The sequence below is a fragment of the Apis mellifera genome, linkage group LG7 (genome assembly GCF_003254395.2).
Source record: "Apis mellifera strain DH4 linkage group LG7, Amel_HAv3.1, whole genome shotgun sequence".
NCBI classification, from domain to species: domain Eukaryota; kingdom Metazoa; phylum Arthropoda; class Insecta; order Hymenoptera; family Apidae; genus Apis; species Apis mellifera.
Genome location: NC_037644.1, coordinates 2,722,262 through 2,749,806, shown reverse-complemented (window position 1 = coordinate 2,749,806; position 27,545 = coordinate 2,722,262). Strand labels below are relative to the sequence as shown.

At 38.4% G+C, this 27,545-nt stretch overlaps 1 protein-coding gene and 1 long non-coding RNA gene across 5 annotated transcripts in view; one reads left to right on the top strand and one right to left on the bottom strand.

Moving 5' to 3' along the window:
* LOC408944 (probable JmjC domain-containing histone demethylation protein 2C) overlaps positions 1-27,545 on the bottom strand; it is a 254,311-nt gene that overhangs the window by 183,653 nt on the left and 43,113 nt on the right. For 3 of the 4 annotated variants that reach the window (XM_026441946.1, XM_006560130.3, XM_006560131.3), the window contains exons 2-6: positions 16,357-16,608; positions 15,659-15,772; positions 11,976-12,170; positions 11,518-11,602; positions 11,238-11,326 (exon numbers count right to left, since the gene is read on the bottom strand). In XM_026441946.1, the coding sequence (XP_026297731.1) occupies positions 11,238-11,326; positions 11,518-11,602; positions 11,976-12,170; positions 15,659-15,772; positions 16,357-16,608 (735 nt within the window). The remainder of the gene's footprint in view (positions 1-11,237; positions 11,327-11,517; positions 11,603-11,975; positions 12,171-15,658; positions 15,773-16,356; positions 16,609-27,545) is intronic. The other variant, XM_026441945.1, reaches the window with a different exon arrangement.
* Positions 16,821-22,361, top strand: LOC102655976. The gene is made up of 2 exons (XR_003305067.1): positions 16,821-19,208; positions 21,601-22,361. It is a non-coding gene; the product is annotated as an uncharacterized LOC102655976 (long non-coding RNA).

Here is a 27,545-nt window from a genome sequence, read left to right as displayed (position 1 = left end):
ATAACGTCCTATTTACCGGGAGGATATAACGGGAAAAACTAAAAATTTCTGCGTGAAAAATTCACGCTTATACCACGTTATATGGAAGAATAACTTTCAGTTCCAATTCGAGGCTCTTTGCTAAAAAAAGGTTCAAGCTGAATTGCTTCTATCGTTCTAAATAAGATTCGAAATTATTTTTTACCCTAAGATTATTTAATAAATCAATATTTCTCATTTCACGATTATACGATTAACCGTCTCAAAATTGTAATATAATTAATAATCGAGACGCGTTGAAGATAAACGATTCGGAAGAATAAAAGGAAAAAGTAATCCAGCAAGTGGTGGAGAAAAAGTTTCGTTTCTATGATTCTTTGAAAAGTGGCGACGCGGTTAAATCGCGCCACCCTGTATACGCATTCATGAATAGTACACGCGTCCCGTCGTTCGCAAAGAGACGCAGCAGGCAGACGCGTTTATGTAGACATTCGTACATATGTATGTATGTATGTATGTAGGTAGGTACGTATGCGCGCTGCGCTCGCCTCTCTCGGCACATGGCCGATGTTCTATATATAAGCGCGTTTCTATGTAAGCGGTGTGTGTAACGCCAACGGACCGGCAGATATTCCGATCGATCGTACCCCGGGTTATCTGACTGCCAACGAGAATTCATTTTCCCTTCCATTCGTCTCTCTTCCTCTTCCACTCCCCCCTTTCCCCTCTGTCCGTCTCTCTTGCACCTCCTCGTTCGCGCACCCACCCTTTCGCTCTTTCCCATCACCCACTCTTCCACCATCTCGCTTTCCTTTTCCTTTTCTCGCCTCGTCTCATTCTCCTTCCCACGCGTCGATATAAAGGATCTCCTACATTAACGTTCAAAAGTTTATACACGCGTGTCAATAAGGAAAAGGGTCCTTGAATTTCTCCTCTGGAAAGATGCTTTTTCTCTTTACGCGTGTATCTTTCAATTAAACGTTCTTTGTTATTTGGAATCTTGTGCTTATATATGTTTTTTTATTTTCAATATTAATTTCAGATGGTGCGTGAATTATTTCATCCTTGACTTGATAATAAATGGACGATTCTTTTAAATAGAAAATGTTTAAAGCTTGGAAATCTTAGGATCGAGTTGGCAAACGTTTACGCAATTCTCTTTGAATTGATGCGGAAGCGGTATGTTCTCGAACGACATCAGTTTCTACGAGTTATACCGGCTTGTAAGTTCGCATACATTATCCAGAGGCACGATAAATGCCTGCCGTGTCTCAAGTACACACCGACAGTCGACAGACTTTCAAAGTTGTTTCTTTCGAAAGCAAACTTTCGTACGAGAAAAGCATGGATATTTTTTTTCTCCCCCCTTGCCTTTCCCTCGAAGGCTCGAGATTCGAGAAACTTTTGATAAATGGCGTATTTCGAATCACGATCGAATTCGTGATTTTTCCCTCTCATTGTATTTCTGCTCGCGTCACGAGAAAATTTTGGTCTCGTTAATCATGTTACGCGTGTAGACGAGATGAAAAAATAAAAAAAAACTGGCAGGAGAAAGGATAGAAAAGAATAATGGAATCAACCATCGATTCGTGACGTTCGACGAGAAGAGCAAGCGCTTTTATCGTTTCTCTCCACGTATTTTCCCAGTATCTTTTATAAAACTGCCTTCTCCTCGTTGTTTTTTGCTGTTAAATTTCTTTCGATATCAGTCATCCGTGAATATATGCGAAGAATTGTAATGCGATGGTGTTAAATTCAAAATGATTTTCAAACGAGAATGCGTAAGATTCAAAAAGAGAAGCAATTTCTGGAATTTTCGTCTAACGTTTGATCAAAACTATGAAATGAACGGTGACAATCGTCGATATTCATTCGAGGATTTTTCTTGAACGCAACGAAGCGAAAAATATTACATCGAAACATTTCTTCTCGTATTTTTGCTATTAAAGATAAAATCGAACATTTAGCGAAAAAAACATTGTACTCGGTATTCTTGGCTTGAGAAAAATATTAAAATTTTTATCCACAAATAATCAAATCAAAAATAAAATGATATTCGGATGATATAAATTTAAACGGCGTAACGGTAAGAAAGTTTCAAAAGATAAAAAAGGAATCGTTCCTAGTTACCGACAAACCGTGTTCAACTCGTACAAAGTTGAAGTAGAATCACGTTCTATTTTCCGAGCGAGTTGATAAGGAAATCGTATTAAATCTGCTATTAAACGCGGAGGTGGTAATCAGAGTGAATCTTTAGCGATGAAACACTTACGTCTCGTGGCGTTGGAACCGTGGGATTGTAACCAGTTCGAGCCGGTCACTATGGTGCACGTTTATCCATGAAATATGGCCGTCCGTCGCGCTTGACTTTCACTTTACTTGACACAGCACACAATCATTCATCGACCGTCGAGGTTAGAATTAAAATCGCGCGTGACGCGTCACGAGAAACCGATATATGTATATATATATATGTGTATATATATATATATATATATACATACATATACACCCACCTCCTCTCACGATTCTGTGTAAAATCCTCCACTTGAAATGCGACGTGTTTTTTTCACTGTAACGATCATTCTCGATGTTCACTCGTCCTTCGAAGCGGAGCTGGCAACATCGATCGAACGATTCTCTCTCGCTACGAGCCTCACATATCGATACGGATCTTGATCTCTCTTGATACCCGATGCGACGACACTCGGATATTTAACGAGAGCAAACCCTTCGAAATATTCTACGATTCCGTACCCGTTTAGCTCTCGAGAGCTCGAAGGTAAATCGAGCTTGAAATAATTAGTAAATTCCGTTTAAAACGTTCGACCGGCGTATCGCGTTCGGTTAGAAACGCGGCGGCATCGTTAGGGAACACTGCGTCTGGGAATGTTGCCAATTCGAGGCGCATTTCACTCGCAACTCGCATCTATCGCGTAAATTACAATTTCTTTCACGCGCGTCTCCCGGAAGATTTATCGCGATTCGAAAACACTCACACACCGTTTTGAACACGAGCCGAATAACTTTGGATATCAGCGTGAAAGCATTCGCGTCAAATATGGCTGGACAGAGTCGACGCGACTCGAGAAACACTTGAACTGTGTCAAACTCGACAAAGGGAGCACAAAGTCAGATTAAACGGTTCGAACGAAACTCTCGACTCCGAATATTCGAGCCCCTGCCCATTACACGCGTCCAACGAACCGAACCGGTCAATTTTCGTCGCAACTCGCAACACACATACACGATGTTCGCGTGCCTCAAGGACGCGTAGCAAACTTCACGGCAAAGCGACTGCGAATCGCGACACCGCGCGTATCGTTGAGCTTCCTTTTTCGAGAACCAGCTCCGACGGCTTCCTCACAGTATCACCTTTTTTCCTTTCCTTTTTTTTCCTTCTCCCTCCGGAGATCCCCACTCTCGATCCTTTTTTTATCCTATATTTTTCCCATCGGCTTCGCTGCGGGGCACCGCTTCTCCTGTTTCTGAACCAGTGCGAACAACACTATTCCTATTTCCGGTTATTACTCGGAACCAGAGAAAAAGCACGGAACCAACGGATAAACGCCGGCACGAAAGCGTCACTACCCGTACGCGCCGATACGACACGGCGGCAACAATAGAAAATCTTCGGGGTGGGGTAAGCCGAGAGAGGGTGGGGGCACGTTCACCCTCGAGACGACGACGGCAAGTCGACCAGTGTGGAGACAAAAGCGCGCAGATGATCAGACACGAACTGCGATACGCGCGGCCCGCAGTGCTGCCGTCTACTGGTGCTCCGTGATCTTCGTGGAATCGTCTCCCCCACTCCGCCCCTGCTCCCGGCTCTGGCCCTCAGCCCTCCCCGCGACACACCGCCGCCCGATCACCCGATCCGCCACTCCCTCCTCGCTCGCTCCACTCGCCGGACCACCTTTCCCCTCTCTCCCCTCTCCCCCCGACCCCGGTTATCGCCCGGCCCGACCATCCGATCCTACCTCCCCTCGCAACTCTCCTCCTCCCACCTTATCCGTTCCGTTGCCACGACCCCTATCTCGAGACCCTAGGCAACGAGCAGCCGCCTTCGAAAACCGGGAGCGTCACGCGAGCGACGATAATATTGCAAACGTGGCTTGTTGATGCATACCCGATAAACTGTCGCCCTTTCTCTCTCTCTCTCTCTCTCTCTCTCCCTCTCTCGCATCCCCACTACTTGCCCTCTCGCTTTCTCTTTCACCGAGACTCGTTATCTTCGCGTTTCTACGCGAATCCTGCCCACTGTGTTTCGAAAGACGTTCCGTAACTGAATTTTAACTACGCGCGGGTCCTACGTACGGAGCGTTGACACATGTGTCTCGATTCCAAAGGTCGAAACGAACTCTAACAATTTATTCAACGCAGATTTTGCATAATTTTTCTCTATTAGATTACAAGTTATTATTAAATTCGCATTATTACGCGAGTATAATTATAACCTTGAATAGCAATTTGAAATTTTCGTACAATATGCGTTCGAAAACGCACAAATTTCGGGAAATTTCTGTCGTTACGCATAATCGTCCGCGATGTGTTTACCAACGTTCTCGTTAAATCCCATGTTACGTCGAATTCTGAATTCAACGGCACAATTTGACAGTATAATTTTCCGCAACGAGGAAACATCCGAACGATTTGCATAACGTTTGCGTTCGAATTGTTCCCGATAATTTATTAACCTTCTCTCTCACTTTTCCCAAGATGAAGAGGGGAAGAGAAGAGAGAAGAAGAAGAGGAAAAAAGGAATCTTTCGCGCTCGGCTCGTCGCGATCTCACGGATCGATGGTATCTGGAGCAAGTTCGCATCGGTCCGGCGTCTACTCTCGTGCGAGAGAGTATACCTCCGCTAATTTTACCGCGGCGTGTATGTGAATAGAAGCCGAGATTGTACGCGGAAACCCATTGTGAGTTGGCGAACCGTGAACGAAATGGCTACCTTTACGCTTTGCCGGCTACGAGAGTATGCGGAATTTATTGGCAATCGATACTTTTGTTCACGAGCGCGTGCTCTTTTCGCCAACTCTTCCCGATCATTTCAAAGGCATCGTCTTTCTTTCTCGCTCGATCGATCTCGTTTCTCTTCTTTCTTTCCTCGATTACGATTCCAACTTCTTCTCGGCGGTTGGAAAAGGATAAATTAGAAACAAAGTGGCGAACACATGCATCCGTGCTACGCTATGCATAGAACGATGAAAGGTAGGGCGAACAAGTCACGGAGCGTGGCGGCTTTATTTATGAGGCTTACAAAGTATCGATCCGGCACGTCATTCGGGAGTAGTTCGGCCAGCCGGCAACTTTGTTGTTGGCCACTGAAACTTTCTAAGCGGGGAAAACTCCGGCACAAACAGGTGGAACGGGCGATGAAGGCCTTCTGGCGCCAGCCAATGCTACGTGCTTGTGTATGTGTATATATATTATATATTATATATATATATACTCATACAGAAGCGGCCCCTCTAGGCACACAGACATCGAACGTAGACACGTGCAATTGAACCCTCCGCGCGTTAACAATATTGAGAGAGAGTCGGCGCGAAGGAGGGGATCGCAAACAACCCTCCGCCACGAGAGAGATTCAAGGAGAAATTGCCAGGGTCAACCTCTATCCATCGCCGCGGAATAAACGATTCTCCTCGCCATTCTTCCCGAAGAATAACTTATCCATTAAAGGAGAGAACAGGATTCTTCCTCCCTCATCGAAGAGATATTTCGCAATTTATTGATTCAATCGATCGCCCGAAAGATTCGCGCGTTTCATCGTTATTCATTTTTCTGGATATAATCGGCGGATAATTCGCGGGGGACAGAAATACTCCGGAACACTTCAAGCTGAATAATTTATTCGCGAAAGGGAGGGGAGAGAGAGCAACGTGGGCGAGGTGAAACAACCCGTGCGGTATCGCAATTAATTTACGTGCCATTTCTTAACGAGTATTTCCGCCCGATCTTTCTCTCTTTTTTTTTTTCATCGGGCAGTTTAATGAATTTCTGTTTTTTTTCATAAGGGTAATTCGATCTTTTAAGGAGGCCTCTCTTTCGATGCAAATTTAATTACCGAGAGAAAAAAAAGAAAAAGATGGACGATTTCGATCTAAGGATAATTTATTATAAATTATCCAGAGGATAATTTCGGAGGAAATGGATGCTCGTTTAAAATTCTCGCCCGATGATTTTGCACGATCGTCGAATCGATAACGAATTACCCTCCCCTCGTTGACGCGTTATTGCCAACTAAGCGGAAGTATTTCCGTAACCGCGCTCATACATATCGATTTAAACAACTCTGAAGTTGTTGGAAAAAACAGAAAAAGAGAGAGAGGATAATAGAAGACGTTTTATCGGATTGAAGGGAGAGAACTGGCGGGAATCGGGCTGGGAAGAAAAGTTGGCGGAATTGCAGACAGGTTGGGAGAGGACGAAATTCGCCAATTTGTAGGCTGATGTTTTGCGTTAGCTCCGGCCGGGCAGGGATGTGTTTCGCGCCAACCACCAGCCACCCCCACCACCGTGCCTCCCCCACCAGCCTGACCTGCCCGAGAATCAATACAGCTACCGACCGCCGCCCCAAACCCCGCGCCACCTGCCCCACCTACTCTCTCCACGCTACACGCTTTCCCCCTTTTCCCATTCTCGAGTGCCGATTCCCATTCTGGGTTCGTTCGCAGCTTCAGCCCGACTTCCACCCCGTCCTCGCGACCCTCGCCACTCTCCGCATTTCTCTTTCTGCCACTCTAACCCCCAGCCCTGCATTCTCCCCACTCCTCCAATCCTCCCTCTCCATTCTGATCTCCACCGTCGACTATCTCGCTTCCTTCCTCGTCTCGAGGAGGGCTGCTCTTCTTCCTCCTCTTCCTCCTCTTCCTCCCACGTGCCACGAGGCTCGGCTCGTTTTCTTTGGGCCGCCTCGGTGCAGACTCGGCCAACCACCCCTATTGGCTGAACGACCCTTTAAAGGATAGATACTAGCTCCGGGAGCCGGGTAATAAAGATGAGATGAGACGAGATGGGATGAAAATGGTTGGAGAGGGGGAAGTTTCTTCTTTTTTTTTTGAAAACCAGGTGAACTTGATCGAGTCCCGGACCGATTGGCGACCGGCCAGGATGGTCTCCCTACTCTTTTTTTAGAAGTAGGGAGGGGGTTCGGTTGTTTGGCCGATATTTACATTCGGATGAATCGGCCCTGTCTGTGTCCGCCCGAACGTGTATTTTCCAGTTTCGCCGACATCGTCCGTTTCGATTGTTGACCGAGCTCGTCGTCCAACGGAAACGAGGAGAGAAGAGAGAGAGGAAAAGATGTGTGTATATATATTAATGGAGGTAACGAACCGAGGAAAATCGACAACTGGTGCAATCATCTTCGAGCGACCTTGCGACGGAATACAGGTCTCTCCTTTGTCTAGCTCGGTTAGAAGAGAAGCAGGTGGAATAGCATCGAAAGTTTTCCCCTCGAAAGGGGGAGGACCCTTTTTTTAAAGAAGCTGTTGGTCGATTTAATGAGAAACGAGAAAGGGGGACCATCAATCTCCCTTTCTCACGTATAAAGGAATCCGAGAGTTGGCGTAAAACCCGTTCCATCGCGGGATATTGTTGGGGGATCCCATACTGGGAAACGGAAGTGCGTACCGTTACTCGTTTTTTAAAGAATAAGATACTTGCGAATAATATATATATATACATATTTCAGTTTATTTATTTATACGGAATTAATTAAACGGGTCCCACAATTGCTGTATTAATTTTTTCTCCCCGATAAATGATAAGAAAGATAGAAAAGATGAAAAGAGAGAAAGAAAGAATAATCGAGTAATTTATCATTGCCTAAAATAAATAGATGGATAAATAAATAAATAAATAAATTTTAAAGAGAGATTTCTTTCTTTCTTTCTTTTCTCGAGGAGGTATATATTTTTTTCCTTTCAAAGAAAAAAGAAAGAAGTCGAATAATTAATCATTGTTAAAATAGATAGATAGATAAATAAATAAATAAATAAATCTCCCTTAAAGAGAGATATCTTTCTTTCTTTCAAAGAAAAAAGAAAGAAGTGGAATAATTAATCATTGCCTAAAATAAATAGATGGATAAATAAATAAATAAATAAATCTTAAAGAGAGATATCTTTCTTTCTTTCCAATTTTCGAAGAAGTATATATTTGCTCCCTTTCAAAGAAAAAAGAAAGAAATCGAATAATTAATCATTGCCTAAAATAAATAAATAAATGAATCTTAAAGAGAGATATCTTTCTTTCTTTCCAATTCTCGAGGAAGTATATATTTCAAAGAAAAAAGAAAGAAGTCGAATAATTAATAATTATTGCCTAAAATAAATAAATAAATAAATCTTAAAGGGAGATATCTTTCTTTCTTTCCAAGAAAAAAGAAAAAATACTTAATCATCGCCTAAAATAAATAGATAGATAAATAAATAAATTTTAAAGAGAGATATCTTTCTTTCTTTCCAATTCTCGAGGAGGTATATATTTCCTCCCTTTCAAAAAAAAAAAGAAAGAAATCGAATAATTAATCATTGCCTAAAATAAATAAATAAATGAATCTTAAAGAGATCTTAATCATTACGTAAAATAAATAGATAGATAGATAAATAAATAAATGTTGAAGAGAGATATGAATGAACCGTTTCGCGGACAAAGCGGTGGTATTAAGCGTGGAACGCGGGAAGAAGAAGAAGAAGAAGAAGAAGAAGAAGAAGAAATTCCGTGGAAAAGGGAGGAGAGTTGGTTCACAGTGTTTAAAGTGGCTCTAATGGCCATTTCCAAGAAGCGTCTCGAAACTGGAGAGCAAGTTCCATTACCCCGGCCGAGATGTATACCGGCTTAATCCCTTTCGGCGAGTTTTCGAACTCGTATAAGCCAAGCCCGGAATTCGCCGACTTTCAGGGGCTGTCGACCCAAAGTATTCCCGCCAATTCCCGCCCCAACTTTCCGCACCACCTTCCAACCAGATTCCTTATAAACAGATCCTCCGAAGGGGGCCAGTGTTACGTCGAACACTTGCCTCAGGTTTCTTTAAAATACAATCTTTAATAAATAAATTTCCTAAAACTTTGCTTTTTTCGTCAACCAGATCAATAAATAAATTCGATCAATCTCGATAAATAATTTAGGAAAATGATTTGATGGAAAGAGAGAATTGAAAGTTGCTCGTTCCAAGTTTCGAGAAGAAATCTCGAGGAAACAACCGAACAACTCTGGCGACCCAGGATTTCGAAACTTTCTAGGGATTAACCTAACCTAACCTAACCTTAATGCTTCTCGATCAACTCTCTTTTCCCAAACCGATTTCTGATTCGTTACGAAATTTATTTAATTCATTCTATAAATATTATTATATATATAATAATTCATAAGATTGATGATTCATAAGATTCATTCATAAGATAATTCATAAGACAGAAGTTTAGAGATAGATTATTTGAAATAATATTCGTTTAATTTTTACTGATATTAATAATTGCAATTTTTAAATCGTCTTTTATTAATAAAGAGAATTCACGATCTTATGAAAAGATTTCGAATTCTTTTTCTTTCTGCTTTTGGGAGGACAATGACGACACGCGTCTTCGAGAAAGATAATAAAGGAAAGATAATAAAAATATCTAAAACAGGTTGATCTTAAACGACTGTCTGGCTGGGAAATCGAGCGAGGAGAAGGAAGGTGGGGCAATCGTGTTCGCGACGAGCGGAAGTCGGCCGGCAACGGATTCTCTGTTCCCGATTCTTGAAAGCTCGAGGGTGCCGCAAACACCACTTTATTGATTTGCCGGGTTTAAAGGGAAGCACTCGGTCCGCACACACACACACGCTCTTTCGTTTCCATCGAACAAGATATCGTGTTCGATTCACGATAATTTTCCGAAATGGAACGGAAAGAATTCTTTTCTTCTTATCTCGAATCGAGTGGTCTGCGTGTTATCTTGCGTAGACGTATGTAGATTCACGGTTGGAAAGAAGAATAACAAGGAGAAAAATATCGGATAGGCGATGAGTGATAAAGCGATAACGCTTGGGTCGAAAGTTACACTTCTCATTATCTCGCAGGTGCGAAAGCGGCGGCCAAGGACGAAGGAATTTTCAAATTCGCTCAACTTGTTTGCGTGAACATTTTTTCTCGTTAGGAGGACGAAATTATATTTAGATAAAGATTCATTCCGTCGGAAAAATACGTGTTTCTTTTTCTTCTATCTTATCTGCGAGCGATCGTTTCGAAGGAAACGTATTTGAGCGAATCGTTTATCTTTATTAGAGGAAAAAGCTGTTATGTTCGATTATCGATCTGAAATATCTCGATGCGATAAAAATCGATTCGTCAGACAAAGATACTTTGAAAATATCCACTGAGTATTTTTATTTTTCGCTTTCAAGCAGCGATGAGACAAAGTTAATCGACGATAATGCGAATCTTTAAGCGATGCGTAATAAATTTATCTCATTGAATTGGACGAGTATGAATAAGAGTACGTTTCGTTATTTACAGAGTGAGCTAAAAAAAGGATCAAAGAGGATAGATTTCTTTTAATATTTATAATACAAGAGCTTATCAGGTTGTTCTTTCGAGTATGGATTATTAAAATTAACGAGTTAATAAAACTATATATATATATGTATTTCATAACGTTATTAAATGTTAAAATACACTTTTTGAAAAATCTTATTCTCTTTGCTGCCGAATAATTTAAAAAGAAAAAAAAGACTGCTCCAATTAAGATTTTTGACAATATTCGCCTTTTCTTCTACTGTTTTAAAACCGAACAATCGAAAAGAGAAAAAGGAGAAAAGTTTTATTCAATCGAAAAGTATAAATAACCTTTCGTAGAAATTAATATCGAAAATGAATAAAATTGGACAATTTATGATATCGAACTTTTCAAATTTCAATTTGATGAATATTAAAAAACCGGATAATCACCAGAGAATGATCGATAAACGAATGAACGTTAAAGTGTAAAATCGTTTACGTTTCTTCATAAAACTTCAAATCAACTTCAAATCTCTTCCACTAACACTTTATTTCCAAACTTAACTTCGTTTGTTCGCTTTTGCCTCTTCGTATATTTTGCAAAGGCAACGATACGTATGTATATATCAGTTTCAAAATGAGTCGAAGGCGAAAGAAAAAGAGACGACAGATAAAAAAAAATGCAGCACGACACATTGCTCTTGCCTTTTATTATTGTAAACTACGATGGCGATTTAATAATAAAACGGAATTGAATTTCACTCACCACAACAAGCGCGTGCGTCAGAGCAGTCGATGACCTCGACCTCCTCGGTGTCATGCCGACGACCTCGCCTCTCATGATGCTCTCCACGACTGTACAAAAAAAAAAGGAACGAGCTGAAATTGATATTTCGTTCTTTTTCTTCTTTCCACTCTTTAAAAAAAGTATACTGCAGCCGCCCACTAGTAGTTTTCCTTTTTGAAAAAGGATTCTCCTTTTTTTTTTTTTCGTCGATTTTTCGAAAAAGAAATTTTGTTCAATCGAATTATCTCTCATCACTCACCTCCGTCGCCGATCAACCGCATTTGTACTAGGCTGGGGTCCTCGTTGTGGTCCTCGAGAACTGTGTCATCGGTGACGGTCAAATCCTGGAATTGTTGCAAATCGAAACGATCGATTGATTGATCTCCAAAACCAGCTTTTTTTAACCGATTTAAAATAAATATGATTATGATGAAATAAGCTCTTTTTTTTTATCTTTATTATCCCAATTTGCGGATAATCTTTAAATCTACATAGTTAATCTCCAAAAATCGTATTCGATGATATATTTTATGGAAATAATAAATAGAAGCAACTCTGAGATATCAATCTCTGGCGAATGAATAATTATTCCCTTCCCTATTACGAATTCAATTCCTGAGAAAATTTGTTATTAGAAGAAAGAAAAAAAATGATATTATTGGAAATTAAAGACGAATCGAATTGTATTCGTCGTGCAGACAATTTCGGGAAGTTTACCTTGGTCGACTCGTTGTAACCAACGATGACGGCAGTGTACCATTGCGTGGTGCCCTCGGCCCGATAAACTTCGACCCTGAAGCCGACCAGAACGCTCGGCGTGGTGAGCAGGATCCTTTGCCCGTCCTGCATCTCTGCCCATCGCCTGACGGCGCTCGCCCAAGGCACCGAGCCTTTCGTAAGCTCCCAGTCCTGCTGCAGAAACAACACGCCTCGGTCGAAGCCTCGTTTTTTTTACGCAAAGAAATCCAAATAAATTAATAATTCTTCGACCCCGTTTCGACGATTGTAAAAAAGTGAAGAAAAAGAAAAAATATATGTATTCGTCGTTATTCGTAAAGGGAAAGGAGATAAAATATACGATTAATTCCTTTTCTCTTCTTTTTCTTTTTTAAACCAATAAGGATCCGACTTCCTCGAGGCGGCCATCCGCGACGCGATGCTCAACGTAGTATCGTAACTGGGTGATTAATTCTCCTTTTGGCTTTGTTGCTTTGTTGAAGACGATTCTTTCATTTTCCATCAATCGTTCATTTGTTCAAGCCGATATAAAACCGACAAAAGCTACGAGGATTTGTTTTGTTTAAGCGGGATTAGTTTTTAATTTGTCTATTCTCCGGCAGAGAGATGGCGCTCGTTGTGTATAACTCTATTGTTTTAATCAGCTGATAGAATTAACAATTCAATTTTCTTCCCAATTATCCACGCTTGCAATCATCCGTGTGGTTTTCTACAACGAATGATTATTAATAATAATTTCGTCAAAGTAAGTGAAGTAAGAGCGGTAAATAATTCGATTATTTAGCGAAGTTAGAAGAAAAAAGGAAAATAAATCGTTCCACGGAGATTCGAAAATATTACGATCGTCTAAATTCAATTTCAAAATCGAAATCGATAAACGTACTTTTAAATCATTTACTTAAAAAAAAAAAAAACAATCGAGTCGATCGAAAATGGAATCAGAGCCTCTTGGAACTTCAATGAAGTAATTCCATTCCGTTCTACTTTGTTAAACTCTCTCTCTCTCTGCCCGTCAATATTTTCACAAATACAAGAGACAGTTATACGCGTGTTGCGTCAACGTCTCGTTACGTCACGATCGCATCGTTACGTCAGATGCGTTGTATAATCACAGCATGAAGACGCACGATAATAGTAATATAACGGCAATTATAATGCCATTACCATTGAGAGAGGCTTCAACGATCGCTCTCCGCTGAACTTTCCAACTGGTGGATGAAGAATGATCAAGGAAGAAAAATCCTTTTCGAGGATTCGAAGAAATTTCTTCAATGTTGGATAATTTTAGAAATAAACGTGGAATTTTCGTTTAAGAGGATTTTAAAATCCGAATGAAACGAAGAGGAAAGTAAGAAAATACTTATCTTTTAATGGATCGATTATAGAAAGATATTTAAACTTGAATTTTGTAAAATAACGATATATATATAAATCATTCTTTATCCGTTAACGCTTTCTTCGAATTTCATGCATCGAGTTGTACAGAAATATTTTCTCCAGAAATATTCCAAAAATGGAAAGAAATACCTCTTCGCCTATCCAGCTAATATTATCTCTTAATCTCGAAGGCTTCATCGAGACGGGCCACCGTATCTCTGTCTCTCTCTATCAAGAGTCGAAACGATGATGGGGGAGGAGAGGCGCGAGGAGAGAAGAAAACACGAGGAAAGGTACGTCGCGGGGTGTATCGAGGACCGTTAGGTAAAACGGGAATATGTTGGCGCCTCGCGTTGGCCGTTCTCCAACGTTTCATCGGTGCAACGCTGTCGACACGAGTCACCAAACCGGCAACCGCGGCGAGGAAACAAGAGCAAAAAAACCGTCTCGAAAGGTTCGCGCGAGCCTTCTCTCCTCCTCCACCTCCCCTCTCCACGGGACGAACGAACGAACGAATCCACGTGATCGCTTCTTTCCGCCCCGTACGTACACGTATCGCACGGTATGCGTGTTGCTAGGTATGCGGCTCGAAAACAGAAACCGGCAGAAAGAACCCGTTGCATTTATAGTTCAGGGTCACCACACTGTTCGCCCGGTCCAACCGATTCCGCTCAGACTCGCTCCTTCTCCGTTCCGTTCGGAATCGACTCCACCCACTTCTTCCTCTTGCCCCCCACCACCGACCCTTTCTCCTTCTCTCTTTCACCAACCGTTCGCGCCACTCTTTCCTACGCTCGCTCGCCCTCTCGCTCGCTCCTTTGCCACCGCGATCCTTCCGTCCCGTTTCTTCGTCTCTTTTATCCTTTTGTAGCCAGCCGGTCGCAGCTATTTCTTTTCTTTTTTTCTTCTTCTTCGTTTCTTTCCCTTTGTTCGCTCGAAACATTCCTTCTACCTGTGTTTCTCTCTTTTGTGATTTTTTCTTTTTCCTCCTTCGCTTCTTTGGCGATTCTTTTCTTTTCTCGAGCAAAGATGTTTCCCTCTGCGAAGGGAAAGTGAGGCGCGCGTATCAAAAATCGATAATCGAGAACGAGTAATTTCCACTGACCCCGATGTGTCATCCCATTATTTCTATTTTTTTAAGTTACCAAGTTCAATCGTCATCTCAGGATTATACTTTATTTTATTAGGCGAGCTGATTCCGATGAGAAAAGAAATTTATTCTATTTCTAATCAAAATAACAATCAATATATGCCTGAAATAAACAGCTGTTTTTAAATATTCTTTTCCTTACTGGCCGACGAGAAATCAAAGAGTAAAAATTCAACCGCGAGAAACGTATTACACTTTTCTCTTTTCTTTCTTCCATCGTGCGAGAGTAATTCGAGGGTAATCGGGTTTGATGCGATGCTGGAGGATGAAAACTCTGGCGCAGCTGATCCTGACCACGATCTTCCCGGAAACTTCTCCCGCCGCACGTGAATGACTTAGAAATTCGTCGGGGATCCGGGAAAACTTTTAACGGTAAAAGTTCCGCTAGTTTAATTACTTGGAAACAATTCCCCGCATCCGCGTCCACCGGCTCGAACGTAAAAACTTTTCAAGTACGCTCGACCGGAGAAACCACTCGTCGGATCGATTTATTTTCGCGCCATGCTTTTTCCCCCCTCCGCCATCTTGAAATATGGAAAATCGATTTTAATCGAGTTTCAAGAATATCGATTAGATTCAAAATCACAATAACAATGCCCTTCATCCTTCAAATTGATGAAAAATTTTGTTCATTTATTCTCTTATTAATTTCTCACTCGGTAAAGAAACTTTTGTTAATTTCTCGCTCGGTAAAGAAACTTTCTACGAATAACTCGTCTATCGTACAAATTTGAATCTTTCTCGATCGTAATTTTTCGAAACAATAAACTCGGAAAAGAAAAAAGGAAAAATGTTAGATCGGGGACGACTTAAAGGCGATATATTCGGTCGGGATCCGCTCATCCCTCCCGAAAGATTGCTCGCAGTCACGGTTTCCCAGAGGGCTGGATAGGTCAATAGCCCCTTGGAACTTGCTTCCAAGTTTCTCCTCCCCGTTTTCTAACGAACCGAGTTGCTGCTAGTCGGTTTTCGGCAAACTTGCGTGACACTCGATCGGATCCTAAACGCGACCCATCGATATAAAGCATATAAGCCTCGCGAGATTTTCGAAATCAAGTTTGCATTTCGCATCGACGATGTTCTAAAATGGAAGTCGATGAAAAAATCGACGCTGTATATACTCATATATACTCACGGTAAACGGCTTCAGCTTCGAGTAATCGACAAAGTCCAGCCTCCGATCTTGCATGAATTCGAGAGGCATCGCGTCTTCCGGCAACTCTGCACGCGCCACCAGCGGATAAAACGTCTGCAACAATTCCATTACATCTAATATCCATCGTAATATAAAGTTTTTTCTTTCTCTTTCTGTTACGAATTGAATTATTTTATTACTCAAATGAATATCTTTTTCTTTAACACGATTTACATATGGAATTGTCGATCCTAATCTTTCCAAATACGAAATTCATTTCTTCCACGCGATAAAATTCGACGAGAAAAAATTTAACAAACAAGACAAGATAAATTGTTATACAAAAACAATTCTATTATAAATTTCTTCTTCTAAACGTTATAAAATAAAAAAATATAATATAATATATTTATATATATATATATATATAAATAAAACTCGAAAACGAGATATTTCCATGATTGCGTATCCATATTTGATCCAAGTGGCGACGAAAACGACGAGAATTAATTAAAAGTTCCGGTTAATTAGGATCAGAAGCGTCCTCGCCGAGGAAATCCACTCGACGCAAAATCAGTTTTTCATGTATTCGAATAAGAGACACGAGAAGACGCTTGAAAGAGAAAGAAAGGGAAGAGAATAAAAATTTAAAGGGATAATCGATGATTAAGAGAGAGAGAGAAAGAAGGCGCACTTACGAGAGCCGGCCAGGCGACCGTGTTGGCGACAGCTGTGGCGCCCCTCAGCAGCTTCCCGTTGATACGGTGATGGTGGTGGTTATTATTCGCGTGATTGTGGTGATCGATGGCGATGAGGCTGGCATGCCTTGGATCAGGCCGCTCGGCCCAGCACAGACCCTTCTCCACCAGGAAGAACGAGAACACCGAGTCCCTGTGCGGCGATAGCCATTCCCTCCTTTGCCACTCCACGTCGTCGTATTCTACGAGGATCTGCAAGCAAAGTATTTCTAAATTTATATAAAATTTCAAAAAAACTTCGAACTATTTGATATATATTTTTAAAATACATTATTATAAATATTTTTAATAATCCATCGATTCTATTAATTTATTCAATTTCATATTCAATCCTCGTTGAATGTTTCGTTATTTTCTGGAATTATTTATTCGAGATATTTTTGCTATTTTATTCAATATCGAGATGTTTGAAGGTAATTTTTCTAAGTTAAAAAAAATTATATATGCAAGGATAGTTATATTATTGACCGATTACGAGAGATTCGTTGAAAAGTTTCGTCTCTCGATAGAAATTGCTCGATATTTTCAGATCTCGTACAGAAACTCTATTCTGTTCGTTCGATTCTATTAATTTATTCAATTTCATATTCAATCCTCGTTGAATGTTTCGTTATTTTCTGGGTCGATGGAATTATTTATTCGAGGTATTTTTGCTATTTTATTCAATAATCGAGATGTTTGAAGGTAATTTTTCTAAGAAGTTAAAAAAAATTATATATGCAAGGATAGTTATTAATTTTAAACTTTTGGTATTATTGACCGATTACGAGAGATTCGTTGAAAAGTTTCGTCTCTCGATAGAAATTGCTCGATATTTTCAGAAACTCTATTCTGTTCGTTCGAGAAAAAAGAAGGAAAGAGAGAAGAAGGGGGAAATAAGAGGAGCTCGATATTGGCCGATTAACGGTATCCATTATTCATAAATCACGAACACAGCGGCGTTAAAAGGGGTGATCGAAGGGGAAACGGTGAATTCTCACGCTCGGTTTATTTCAGCTCTTCGTTAACGCGATAAATTCGTTAACGAACGGAGCGATCGCTAATTGAAGGTCGAATCTGCGCGTCGCTTAACAAATGCGATCACTGTGTCTAACGATCCGGTGAAAGTGATCTTTCATCATTAAAAATGAATCGACGACATCTTTCAAAATTCTTTTTTTTCTTCTTTTCAATCTATTCGAAACAAGTTTTCTCCCCCTTTGATTATTTTTCGAGATAACGAAAGGATCGATTTGTCGTTCGTTCGGCTGATTTCACGATCGAACGACCGACATTCCTCTCCCGTGCAGCGCAACGAACTCAAAGGCACACGCGTGACCCGTTACGGTCGTGGCGCGTCAGCCAATTAAATGCATAAATCAACATTAATCGTGGCGCTGCTAGGTCGTCGAGACCGCTTATTTGCGATCCTTTTCGAAACAGTTTTATAACGCTCCCTCTTTTTACGTTTCGTACGTATTTTTTCTATATCGAATGATTACGATGATACACGATCGTGTAATATAAAATACCAAGAAAAATCGTGAAACACTTTTTGTACAATATCTCTTCATTCCCAAGAAATTTTTAGATTTCATAATTCTCCGAATTCTTTCGACGTTATATTTTTCTTTAATCCAACTAATAACGCCTTATCTTCAACTAGATTCCTGGGAAAACGTGGTATTTCTAATCTTTAAAAAATCGAGCTGGCGGTATTCGTGGAAAATAATCAACACGCAATATCGCGGATAAATTATTTCGTTGCAGCAAGAGTTGCCCGGGAGAACCGGTGAAAATAAATCTTCGTGTGTGCCCTTGATTTTATCGAATGCACGGTCGCACGAGCGGCCGCTAAAAGCGCGGGGAAAACGAGGCTTGGCAACTCGGGACTCGGCCGTCAGGCGGCGATACCTGTCGGAGTGGGGATCAGTAATGGCCGCCACAGGATTCGAAAGCCCCGCCCCCGGCCGACGTCCCGGCACCGCCCGATTCCCCGTTGCCAAGGCGACCCGCGGTCGGCCATTTTGCACTCGTGACCTACCGCAACCGTCTCCTACACAGGCACGCAGAATCTTTCCCCTTCTTCTTCGACCGCGATTCACGTCTCCCCCCCACCCGGCTGACTACTCGTATCGCGCGCCGTCGCGGTCCGTTTCGCGTTCCCCTCGTTTCGAACACGGACGGTGAAAAGGGAACGGTGCACGCGCGTCTTGTTTCCATCAAAATTTCCAATCTTTTTTTCTCTTCCGAATATTTCATCTCCGGTGAGATGATAATTTCGCGTACGAGAAATTCGAATCTCTTTCGTTTCTAAGGTAAGAAGAGGGAAAAGAGAAGAGTCGTTGTGGAAATGAAATTCGCTTCCCGATCAGATAAACCACGTTCGCTCGTCGTTCCTTTCGACGTTTAAATTCTGAAACGGCGGCCATTGATCAACTTCCTTCGCGCCTTCCGTGACTCTGATCATCCAACTATTTCCAACGGCGTGACAACGAGCAGAAGGCGTGGATGGAAAACCGCCTTGCCCCCAGATCCCCGAACGGATAACCGACACGTTATTCGATTAATGGCCTATCCCCCTTTCCATTTTTTTATTTCCAAGTAACGTGTCGAAATTCTCAGTTTGAAAGCGCGTTGTATTTGAAACAATACGTTTCGAGGCTACGATTCGGATAGGTATCTCAAGGTCAGTGCCAACATTTCGAAAAGATGCGTCACGCACCGTTTCGCGCATATTTATTTTCGCGACGACGAGGACGATGACCTCCTCCTCCTCCTTTCCGCAGTGGTATCTCTCAAGGTCGTTAAAGGTAACCTCCTTCACACATCTTTCTGTACAACACGCGCGTATATAAGTTTTCTTAAAATTAGCCGCACACGTTTTGAAATCACGTTTTATAGCGTGTATCTCGGTCGATCGATGAACAACAACGAATCATTCGAACGGTTACACCGTGCAAGGCCGCTTAACGCAGCAACACTTTCGAGAGATAGATTATCCCATAAATTTTTAATATAAAAATTAATAAATTAAAATAAAATTTAATTTATTAAAATAATTATATCTAAATTAAATTTATTTCTAAAAAAAACTAGATATTAATAAGTTCGTTTAACATTTAATTTCTAAATTTATATTTATAATTTTATTGCTACAAAAAAAATAATATAAATTTAGCTCCCTTATTTTCGAGATATTTAAAATTATTAAATAAATTTTAATCAACCCTGATACAAAAGGTACAAAAAATTATTCTACTTTTTTACATTTAAATTTTCATTTACATTACTTTAAACTATAAAACTTTAAATTATTTCAAAATAATTAATTTAACCTAAATAAAATTTTTATAAACTTTTAAAAAAAAATAAATAATATATATATATATAATAAATCAAATAATTTTAATAATTTTAATTATAAAATTTGAAAAACTAATTTTTAATCTTTTCACTGTAAAAGAAATATGCGCAAAAAAAGAAGGAAGTGACAGTTTCCAAGACTTGTGCAAGTGGTGTGGAAAGAATAAATATTTCGTTGGGAAAGAAATTTGATCGAAAGGAAGGAATTAAAAACGAATCGAGACGTTGCGCAAGGCCCAATTAACTATTACGTTAAATACAGCTCTGCTCGCGTTACGTGGCTGCCTCTTCGATCATTTCACTTTTTCTTACAATGTCCTTTCGCGACCTACGACTCGATTCTTTTCCACGCATGCCCGATAATTAGAGAGAGAGAGAGAGAGAGAGAGGTGCTTTATTTACAAACTTTCGTGTCGTTGGGCAGCCTCGTGGCGTTGAAGGTTGAATCAGTGTCGTTGCTATTTTCTCCAAGAATTTTTACCAACCAGGGATGGAAATATATCTCCTCTCGAGGAATATTATCGATAATGAAGGAAAAAAATTTAACGTAGAAAAATACCGATTTATTTACGAAGCGAGAAACAGCGGACGTAAATATTTTGCTTAAATTTAAAAACCAGCTCGTAATTTATATAACAAATAAACTTTTACAATCGAACCCTTCCAACACGATTGATCCTATACATACATATATATAAGTACTTGACTAGAAGTAATAAGAGAAATAAATTATGTAATCTATTAATACCTCGGATGAATATGGCATATAATAAGTAACAGCGCGTGTAGTTATATTAAGAAACTCGCGTTTAACAAGTAGATACATCATCGAGGACAATCCTCGTGGAGTAATAACGTTTATAGCGAGGAATAAAACTTTTAAATACCAAAATACTCTTCGATTTCTATATCGATCTATAAAAAAAATTCTTAAATATCAACAAGGGATATTTCTATCCTCTTAATATTTTTTTCACTCAAGGAGGAAAGAATCGCGCGAGAGGAAGATCGATTTCTCGACAAGTGTTTTAGGGAAGGGGAGACATATATATATATATATAATCGAGAGAAGGATGGGTTCGATCCCGTCGCGACCCCGAACAAACTTTCTCGAACGGAAACTTGGAAAGTTTCGAAACGGGGGGAGGAAGGATAGGGGCCATTTAAAATAGGGAGGGGGAGGCATTCCAGTTGCGTGGAAACGCGGTGCTTTCAAAGGGCTCGCGTCACGTGTGTCGATCGTGTATCGGATCGGCTTAAATATTGGAAACGAGAACAAGGCTGAAAAGCTGCTCGTCCGCCAAGAAAATGAACAGAGTCCTCGTATGCATACGAAAGCCTTCGATACACGGTTCTTTTGTCGTTTAACGTTTCTTATCTCTCTGGATCGATCGATCGCTTTTCCTTTCGAGTTTAAATACCGCTACTCTTCCAACACTTTCGTTTCCAAGATCGAATACATGAATATCGATGTGAATTTACATTTCATACATCCTTCGACGAACGATGCGATACGTAAGCGGAAAAACGTAACTATTGCGTTATCGATTAATTATTCATCGGATGAATTATTTTCCAAAATCAGAATTGTGCAGTTTGTTATCTAGATTTATATTTTAAATAGATAATTACCGAGTTTACGTCAAACTCAAATCACAACATCATGCTTTCGGCACGATGGAAAATAATACGTGCAATGGATCGAATTAATGAATTTTATTACATCAATTCCAATGTTAAAGAGGTTTTTCTCCTCGAAAAGAATAAGTACATATACATTTCCAAACAGATTGTAAATCTCACCTGAAAGATTATTAACGATATTTAATTGGATTAAAGATGTTCACAGATCAGAATGAAAAAACGAGACATTTCTACGCAATTATTTATATTTCCACATTCTTCATTCCGCACATGCTTTTCAAACAATGGACGAGGAGGGAGAGGAGAGGGCCGATACATATTTAAAGGTAGGCATTCAGTATCTCGCATGACTCCCGAACAAAAAACGGGACGGTGATGAAAAAAGAAAGGAAGAAAGGAAGGAAGGAAGGAAGGAAGGAAAAAACTGCATCCATGGCCATCCACCGACTTCAACTTCGCGAAGAAAGAACGTCCCGCATTGTTTCAACCCTTCCCGTTAACAACGTCCCCAGCGAATGCGGGCAGAGGAGGGGGGGGAGAGGCGAGCGAAAAGTCACGGTCCATTTTTTCCATTCCCTCCTCTCTCTCCCGCCTCGAATCCCTCAGTGTGTCATTAGTTTTGCCTTTATTCATCGCACGTGGCTGCTCGCGGCTGCCTCTGCACAATACCGACAAATCACGTTCCGTGAGTGTGTACGCGATCTGCTCTCGATGCGTCCCATAGGCTGATCAAGGGAAATTTCTTCGAGTTAAAAATGATTTGGAAAAGGATCGAGACTCGAGGTGATTTTCTGTTTTACCTTTTCGTGATTCGATCTCCTATAATAATGGGGAAGGAATGGAAAGAAATCGATGGTATTTTGTTGTATAAGAGAATCGTTGAAAGTATCGTGTAATGTAAAGTATCTCTTAAAGGGGTGAAGAGAGATGTAAAATAAATTATAATATTAGAAATATTACGTAGTTTTATCTCTTTCTTTTTCGATTATTTTTATGAAAATAATTATACGAGTGTATGTATGATAGATTTAGGTACATGATAGATTTATCTTATAGAAGTAACATTATTTCAATGATAAATTTGATAAAAACAATGTTGCGTATGCAACTTTGTACGATATAACAACTTTAATTTCAAATTATTTCTATTTCTTCGTTTCCAGTAATTTTAATTTTTCTCTTTTCTATATGAAATAACGAAATGATTTCAAATAATATATTGAGTATATGTACATTTCAAATAATTATTTCTTATCTTCAATTAAATAAAGTTAAATAAAATTTGCTCCAGTCTCGTCTGTAATTGGGGCACAACTTTTTGCTTGCATTTTTGTATCCATTAAATCAAACTTTAAAAGAAGAAACGTCAGTTGCAAGAGATTCATGGTTTATTAAGGACAATTTAGAATATCAATAATCGATTCCTTTAACAAAAATACGATAATTTTAATAATTCAATTTTCATTATTTAGAATTAGTTATTTAATTACAATCATGTTCTTTTAAAATCGAAATTTTCGACAGAGTGTTCTATTTGGAAAATTCTAAGAATTTGACGTCACTTTGAAAAATTTCACAGATTTTATTGTTTGACAATTTGATGTTTTTCCCAAGAAATGCTAGAATTCCTGGAAAAATATATCGTATTATATCCCCCTAATATAAAATCGAATTTTCAGCCAAAAGTTTCATATATATGAAAGGTTCGTATATGTGAATTTCCGAGAATTTGACGTCAGTTGCAAGAATTTTAGAGATTCCGAGAATTTGACGTCATTTCTTGGAAAAATTTTTCGAAGAGTTTCGATATTAATCTCTTTTTTCTTAAATATCTCGTTTATCCTTCGTTATATTAAAAAATGCTTGGAACAAAAGTTGAACGGTTTCGAAAGGGCTATATTCTGGTGCTTTCAATTTTTTAAAACCTTATTTTTTTAAACGGCATCACATACTTTCTAATACTGTGATCTATGCATCGTGATCTATGCATTCTCTGTAAGAAAGTATCATCAAGCCATATATAGCAAAATATCATCGGTTTAAAAGATATTATTATAATTAAGTTTATTTATTTTCTAAACTGTAAATTTTTCATTGTATATGGCTCGATACTTTTTTATAGAGAATGCTAAGATGTAACAACTGATGCGTCAAAAAATGTATAGTTCTATTTAAGAAAACGACATTCATTTTTATAAGTCCTTCACGCTTCTATATATTAAAAAGTATATAGCAACAGGATGTGGTTCTCTTGAAACAATATTACTTTTGTTCGAAACAATTTTTAATATTTCTAAAAACAAACGAGATATATCAGATAGTGTTTTTCGAACCCGATATAGTTATGCAATTGGTTATTGAAAACAATGGAGATATTTCAAGTAAAAAAGATACAGTGCTCAATGTATTCTTGAATTCCTAAAAAATTAAAAAAATGTTAAAAAATGCATTTTAAAGCTGTAAAAGAATGGCAAAATAAAAAAAAAAATGACACAAAATCAAGTGTGGAAACGTTAATAGACGATAAATGTGAAAAAACTCCTTTTAAATGATGTTCTCCTGATACAAAATCGAATTTATGAGCAAAAATTTTATTCCATAGTTCGAAAACTTGAAAATTTCCAAGAATTTTAGAAATTTCGAGAATTTGAATTCTTGGAAAAATTTCTATGATGTCATGTACTCCTAAATAATACAAAATCGAATTTTTGGACAAAATTTCATTCTTTCGACACATTTGAAAATTTCCAAGAATTCGATGTCATCCCTAAGAGTTGTTCAAAATTCTTAGAAAAAATCCTATCAAGTTATGTTCTCCTGATCCAATTTTCGAGAAATATAAATTTTTAACAAAATCGTTAACTTTTTATCAAAAGAATATAATTTAACAAGAAGTGGCACATGTTTTTCTGGAATTCTAATTCTAATTCTATTTTATCCCAATTATTATCAGAATAAATGAGTAGAAAATGTATCGTACTTTTTTTATACTTACTTTTTATACATATTTTCAGAAATTAGTCATTTTTTAATCTTAATCTTAAGAGATCGAGAATTATACAGGATGGGATATATAATTTTTTAATATTAATATTAAAAATTATATGATTTCAAGAAAGGAATATTTTGATATTATATAAATGGATTTGTCGACAACTTGGAAAAGTTAACTTGGTCTTTTTAAATGGACCTATATTATTTTCAGTATACTATTAGATGCAACTCGATATTCTCCATAAAAAGCACAAATTTATTTATAGCAAAAAGTCATTAGTTTAAAAGATATTTAATTAAATTTAATTATTCTCTCGACTATGTAAGTTATTTGTCGGTTTTAATACTTTTTTTTATAGAAGCTGAAATGTATCTACTGTAATATTAAAAAACCTATGGTTCTATTTTTAAAAAATCGAGATTAACTTTCACAAATCAACATATGAAAAAATTAGTAACATCAAAATGTATCTCTCACGAAACCATTTAACTTTTTAATATTGCTAAAAACAAACGAGATGTTCCAAATAATAAAAATAAAGTGGATAAGGTGTATTCTCGAATTCTTCAAAAATGACAGCTTTCATTACAAGAAAAATATCTATCTAGATTTATGTAAATTGGGGGGGAAAAAGTGTTTCAAAAAGGATAATAAAAATGTATTGAAACAATAAATACACGATAAATACACATAAAAGCTTCTTTCCAATTAAATTATTCCGATACACCAAAAAATTGGACGAAAGTTTCGTTGATTGAAATTACTATTATTTTAAATCAATCAATATATATATATATTAAGCATATGCAACAACATATTATTTCAAATAATTATTCCCCGTTTTCATTTTAAATTTGCTCACGTCTCGTATCTCGTAATTGGGACACAATTTTTGTTTGCTTGCGCATTCGTTAAATCAAGCTTTACAAGAGGAGCTGCGAGTTTACTTTTAAGTTTAGGTTAGGTTCTTATTAACGAGAATTTAGAACATCGATTCCCTTAACGAGCATCGAAACATTCCTTTTTCTTTTTTTTTTTACTCGTCGCATTTTCACCTTTCAATAATTTTTCGTTTCAGTTTACTTTTAGATTTAGGTTAGGTCTTATTAACGAGGTCTATTAATTTTTCGTTTCAGTTACTTTTAAGTTTAGATTAGGTCTTATTAACGAGAATTTAGAACATCGATTTCCTCAACGAGCATCGAAATATTTCTTTTTTTTTCTTTTTATTCATCGTATTTTCACCTTTCAATAATTTTTCGTTTCAGTTTACTTTTAAGTTTAGGGTTAGGTCTTATTAACGAGATCTATTAATTTTTCGTTTCAGTTATTTTTAAGTTTAGGTTAGGTCTTATTAATGAGAATTTAGAACATTGATTCCCTTAACGACCATCGAAACATTCCTTTTTCTTTTTTTTACTCGTCGTATTTTCACCTTTCAATAATTCAGACGAGATTTATTAATTTTTCGTTTCAGTTATTTTTAAGTTTAGGTTAGGTCTTATTAACGAGAATTTAGAACATCGATTCCCTTAACGATCATCGAAACATTCCTTTTTCTTTTTTTTACTCGTCGTATTTTCATCTTTCAATAATTCGTTTCAGTTTACTTTTAAGTTTAGGTTAGGTTTTATTAACGAGATCTATTAATTTTTCGTTTCAGTTACTTTTAAGTTTAGGTTAGGTCTTATTAACGAGAATTTAGAACATTGATTCCCTCAACGAGCATCGAAACATTCTTTTTTCTTTTTTTTATTCGTCGCATTTTCAGTTTTTTTCAATAATTTTTCGTTTCAGTTTACTTTTAGGTTTAGGTTAGGTCTTATTAACGAGGTCTATTAATTTTTCGTTTCAGTTACTTTTAAGTTTAGGTTAGGTCTTATTAACGAGAATTTAGAACATCGATTCCTTCAACGAGCATCGAAACATTTTTCTTTTTTTTTTTTTTTTACTCGTCGTATTTTCACCTTTCAATAATTTTTCGTTTCACAATTCGATCAAAAATTTCGAAATCGATTAACCAATCACATCACTCGATCGTTTTAAAAAATTTAATCTAAGAATGGCGCGCCCTCTTTTTCTTTTTATAAACCGAGTTCAATTTTCTCGTGAAATTTCTCAGGCCGTTCTTACTTCGAAACAACTCACTTCGCGGCCGGAGAAGTGAAAAGAGAACTTCTCAATCTCGTCTCCGATTATAACTCGCATGGCTGCCTTCCCACTTGTGCGCATGCGTACGAGATAATTACGAGATTTCCTTTGCTCCACGGTTAATTAAACCCGTGCATCGAAAAATGGGGAGAGGTGGGGGAGAGGAAAGAATTCGACGAGCTCCTACGAGAATTTATTATTATTTGTTGGTCCAATCGCGAGCGCGGCGGACGCAAATCTCGTTAATTTTCTTTCGCGGGGACCGTGGCGTAAGTGGAACGACCGTAAATAAAGTAAACGTAATTAGGCCGAGCGTAAATTATGTAAACGTAATTGGAACGACCGACAATTTCCCCTCCCTGAGAGAATTTTCCCAGAGAATTCGAAAAATTTTTCGATTCTGATTAAAAAAAAAAAAAAGAAACCGATCTCATGGAATCATGCTAATCATCTAAAAATAATTTAATTCCTGTAGGAACAGCAATAATTATTGTTGCTGAAGTAAAATATGCTCAATGTATCAACATCTAATCCAACTGTGAATATATGACGTGCTGAAACGATAAAACTAAAAATCCAATTCCTAATATTGCATAAATTATACCTAAATTACCAAAAATTTCTTTTTTTCCTTTATTACAATATGAGAGATTAATCCAAATCCAGGTAGAATTAAAATATAAACTTCTGGATGACCAAAAAAATGAAAATAAGCGTTGATATAAAACAGGATCACAATTCATTCGTATTCCAAGATTTATCATTATTTTATTTATTCTCCTCGATCTATCATTTACCTTACCGTTGTTGTTCAGAAAACCATCGAGCGTGACGAAGCATCTCGCGATAAATCTTCAAATCCACGCGCGGAAACACGTGATTGGTTCCACCAAGCGGCGACGAAAAGAATAAGAAAAAGAGAGAGAATAAGCAGGAAATTTCGATCGCCTGTTACTTCACTCCGCCCCGCGGATCTCCACGATTTTTCCAGTGC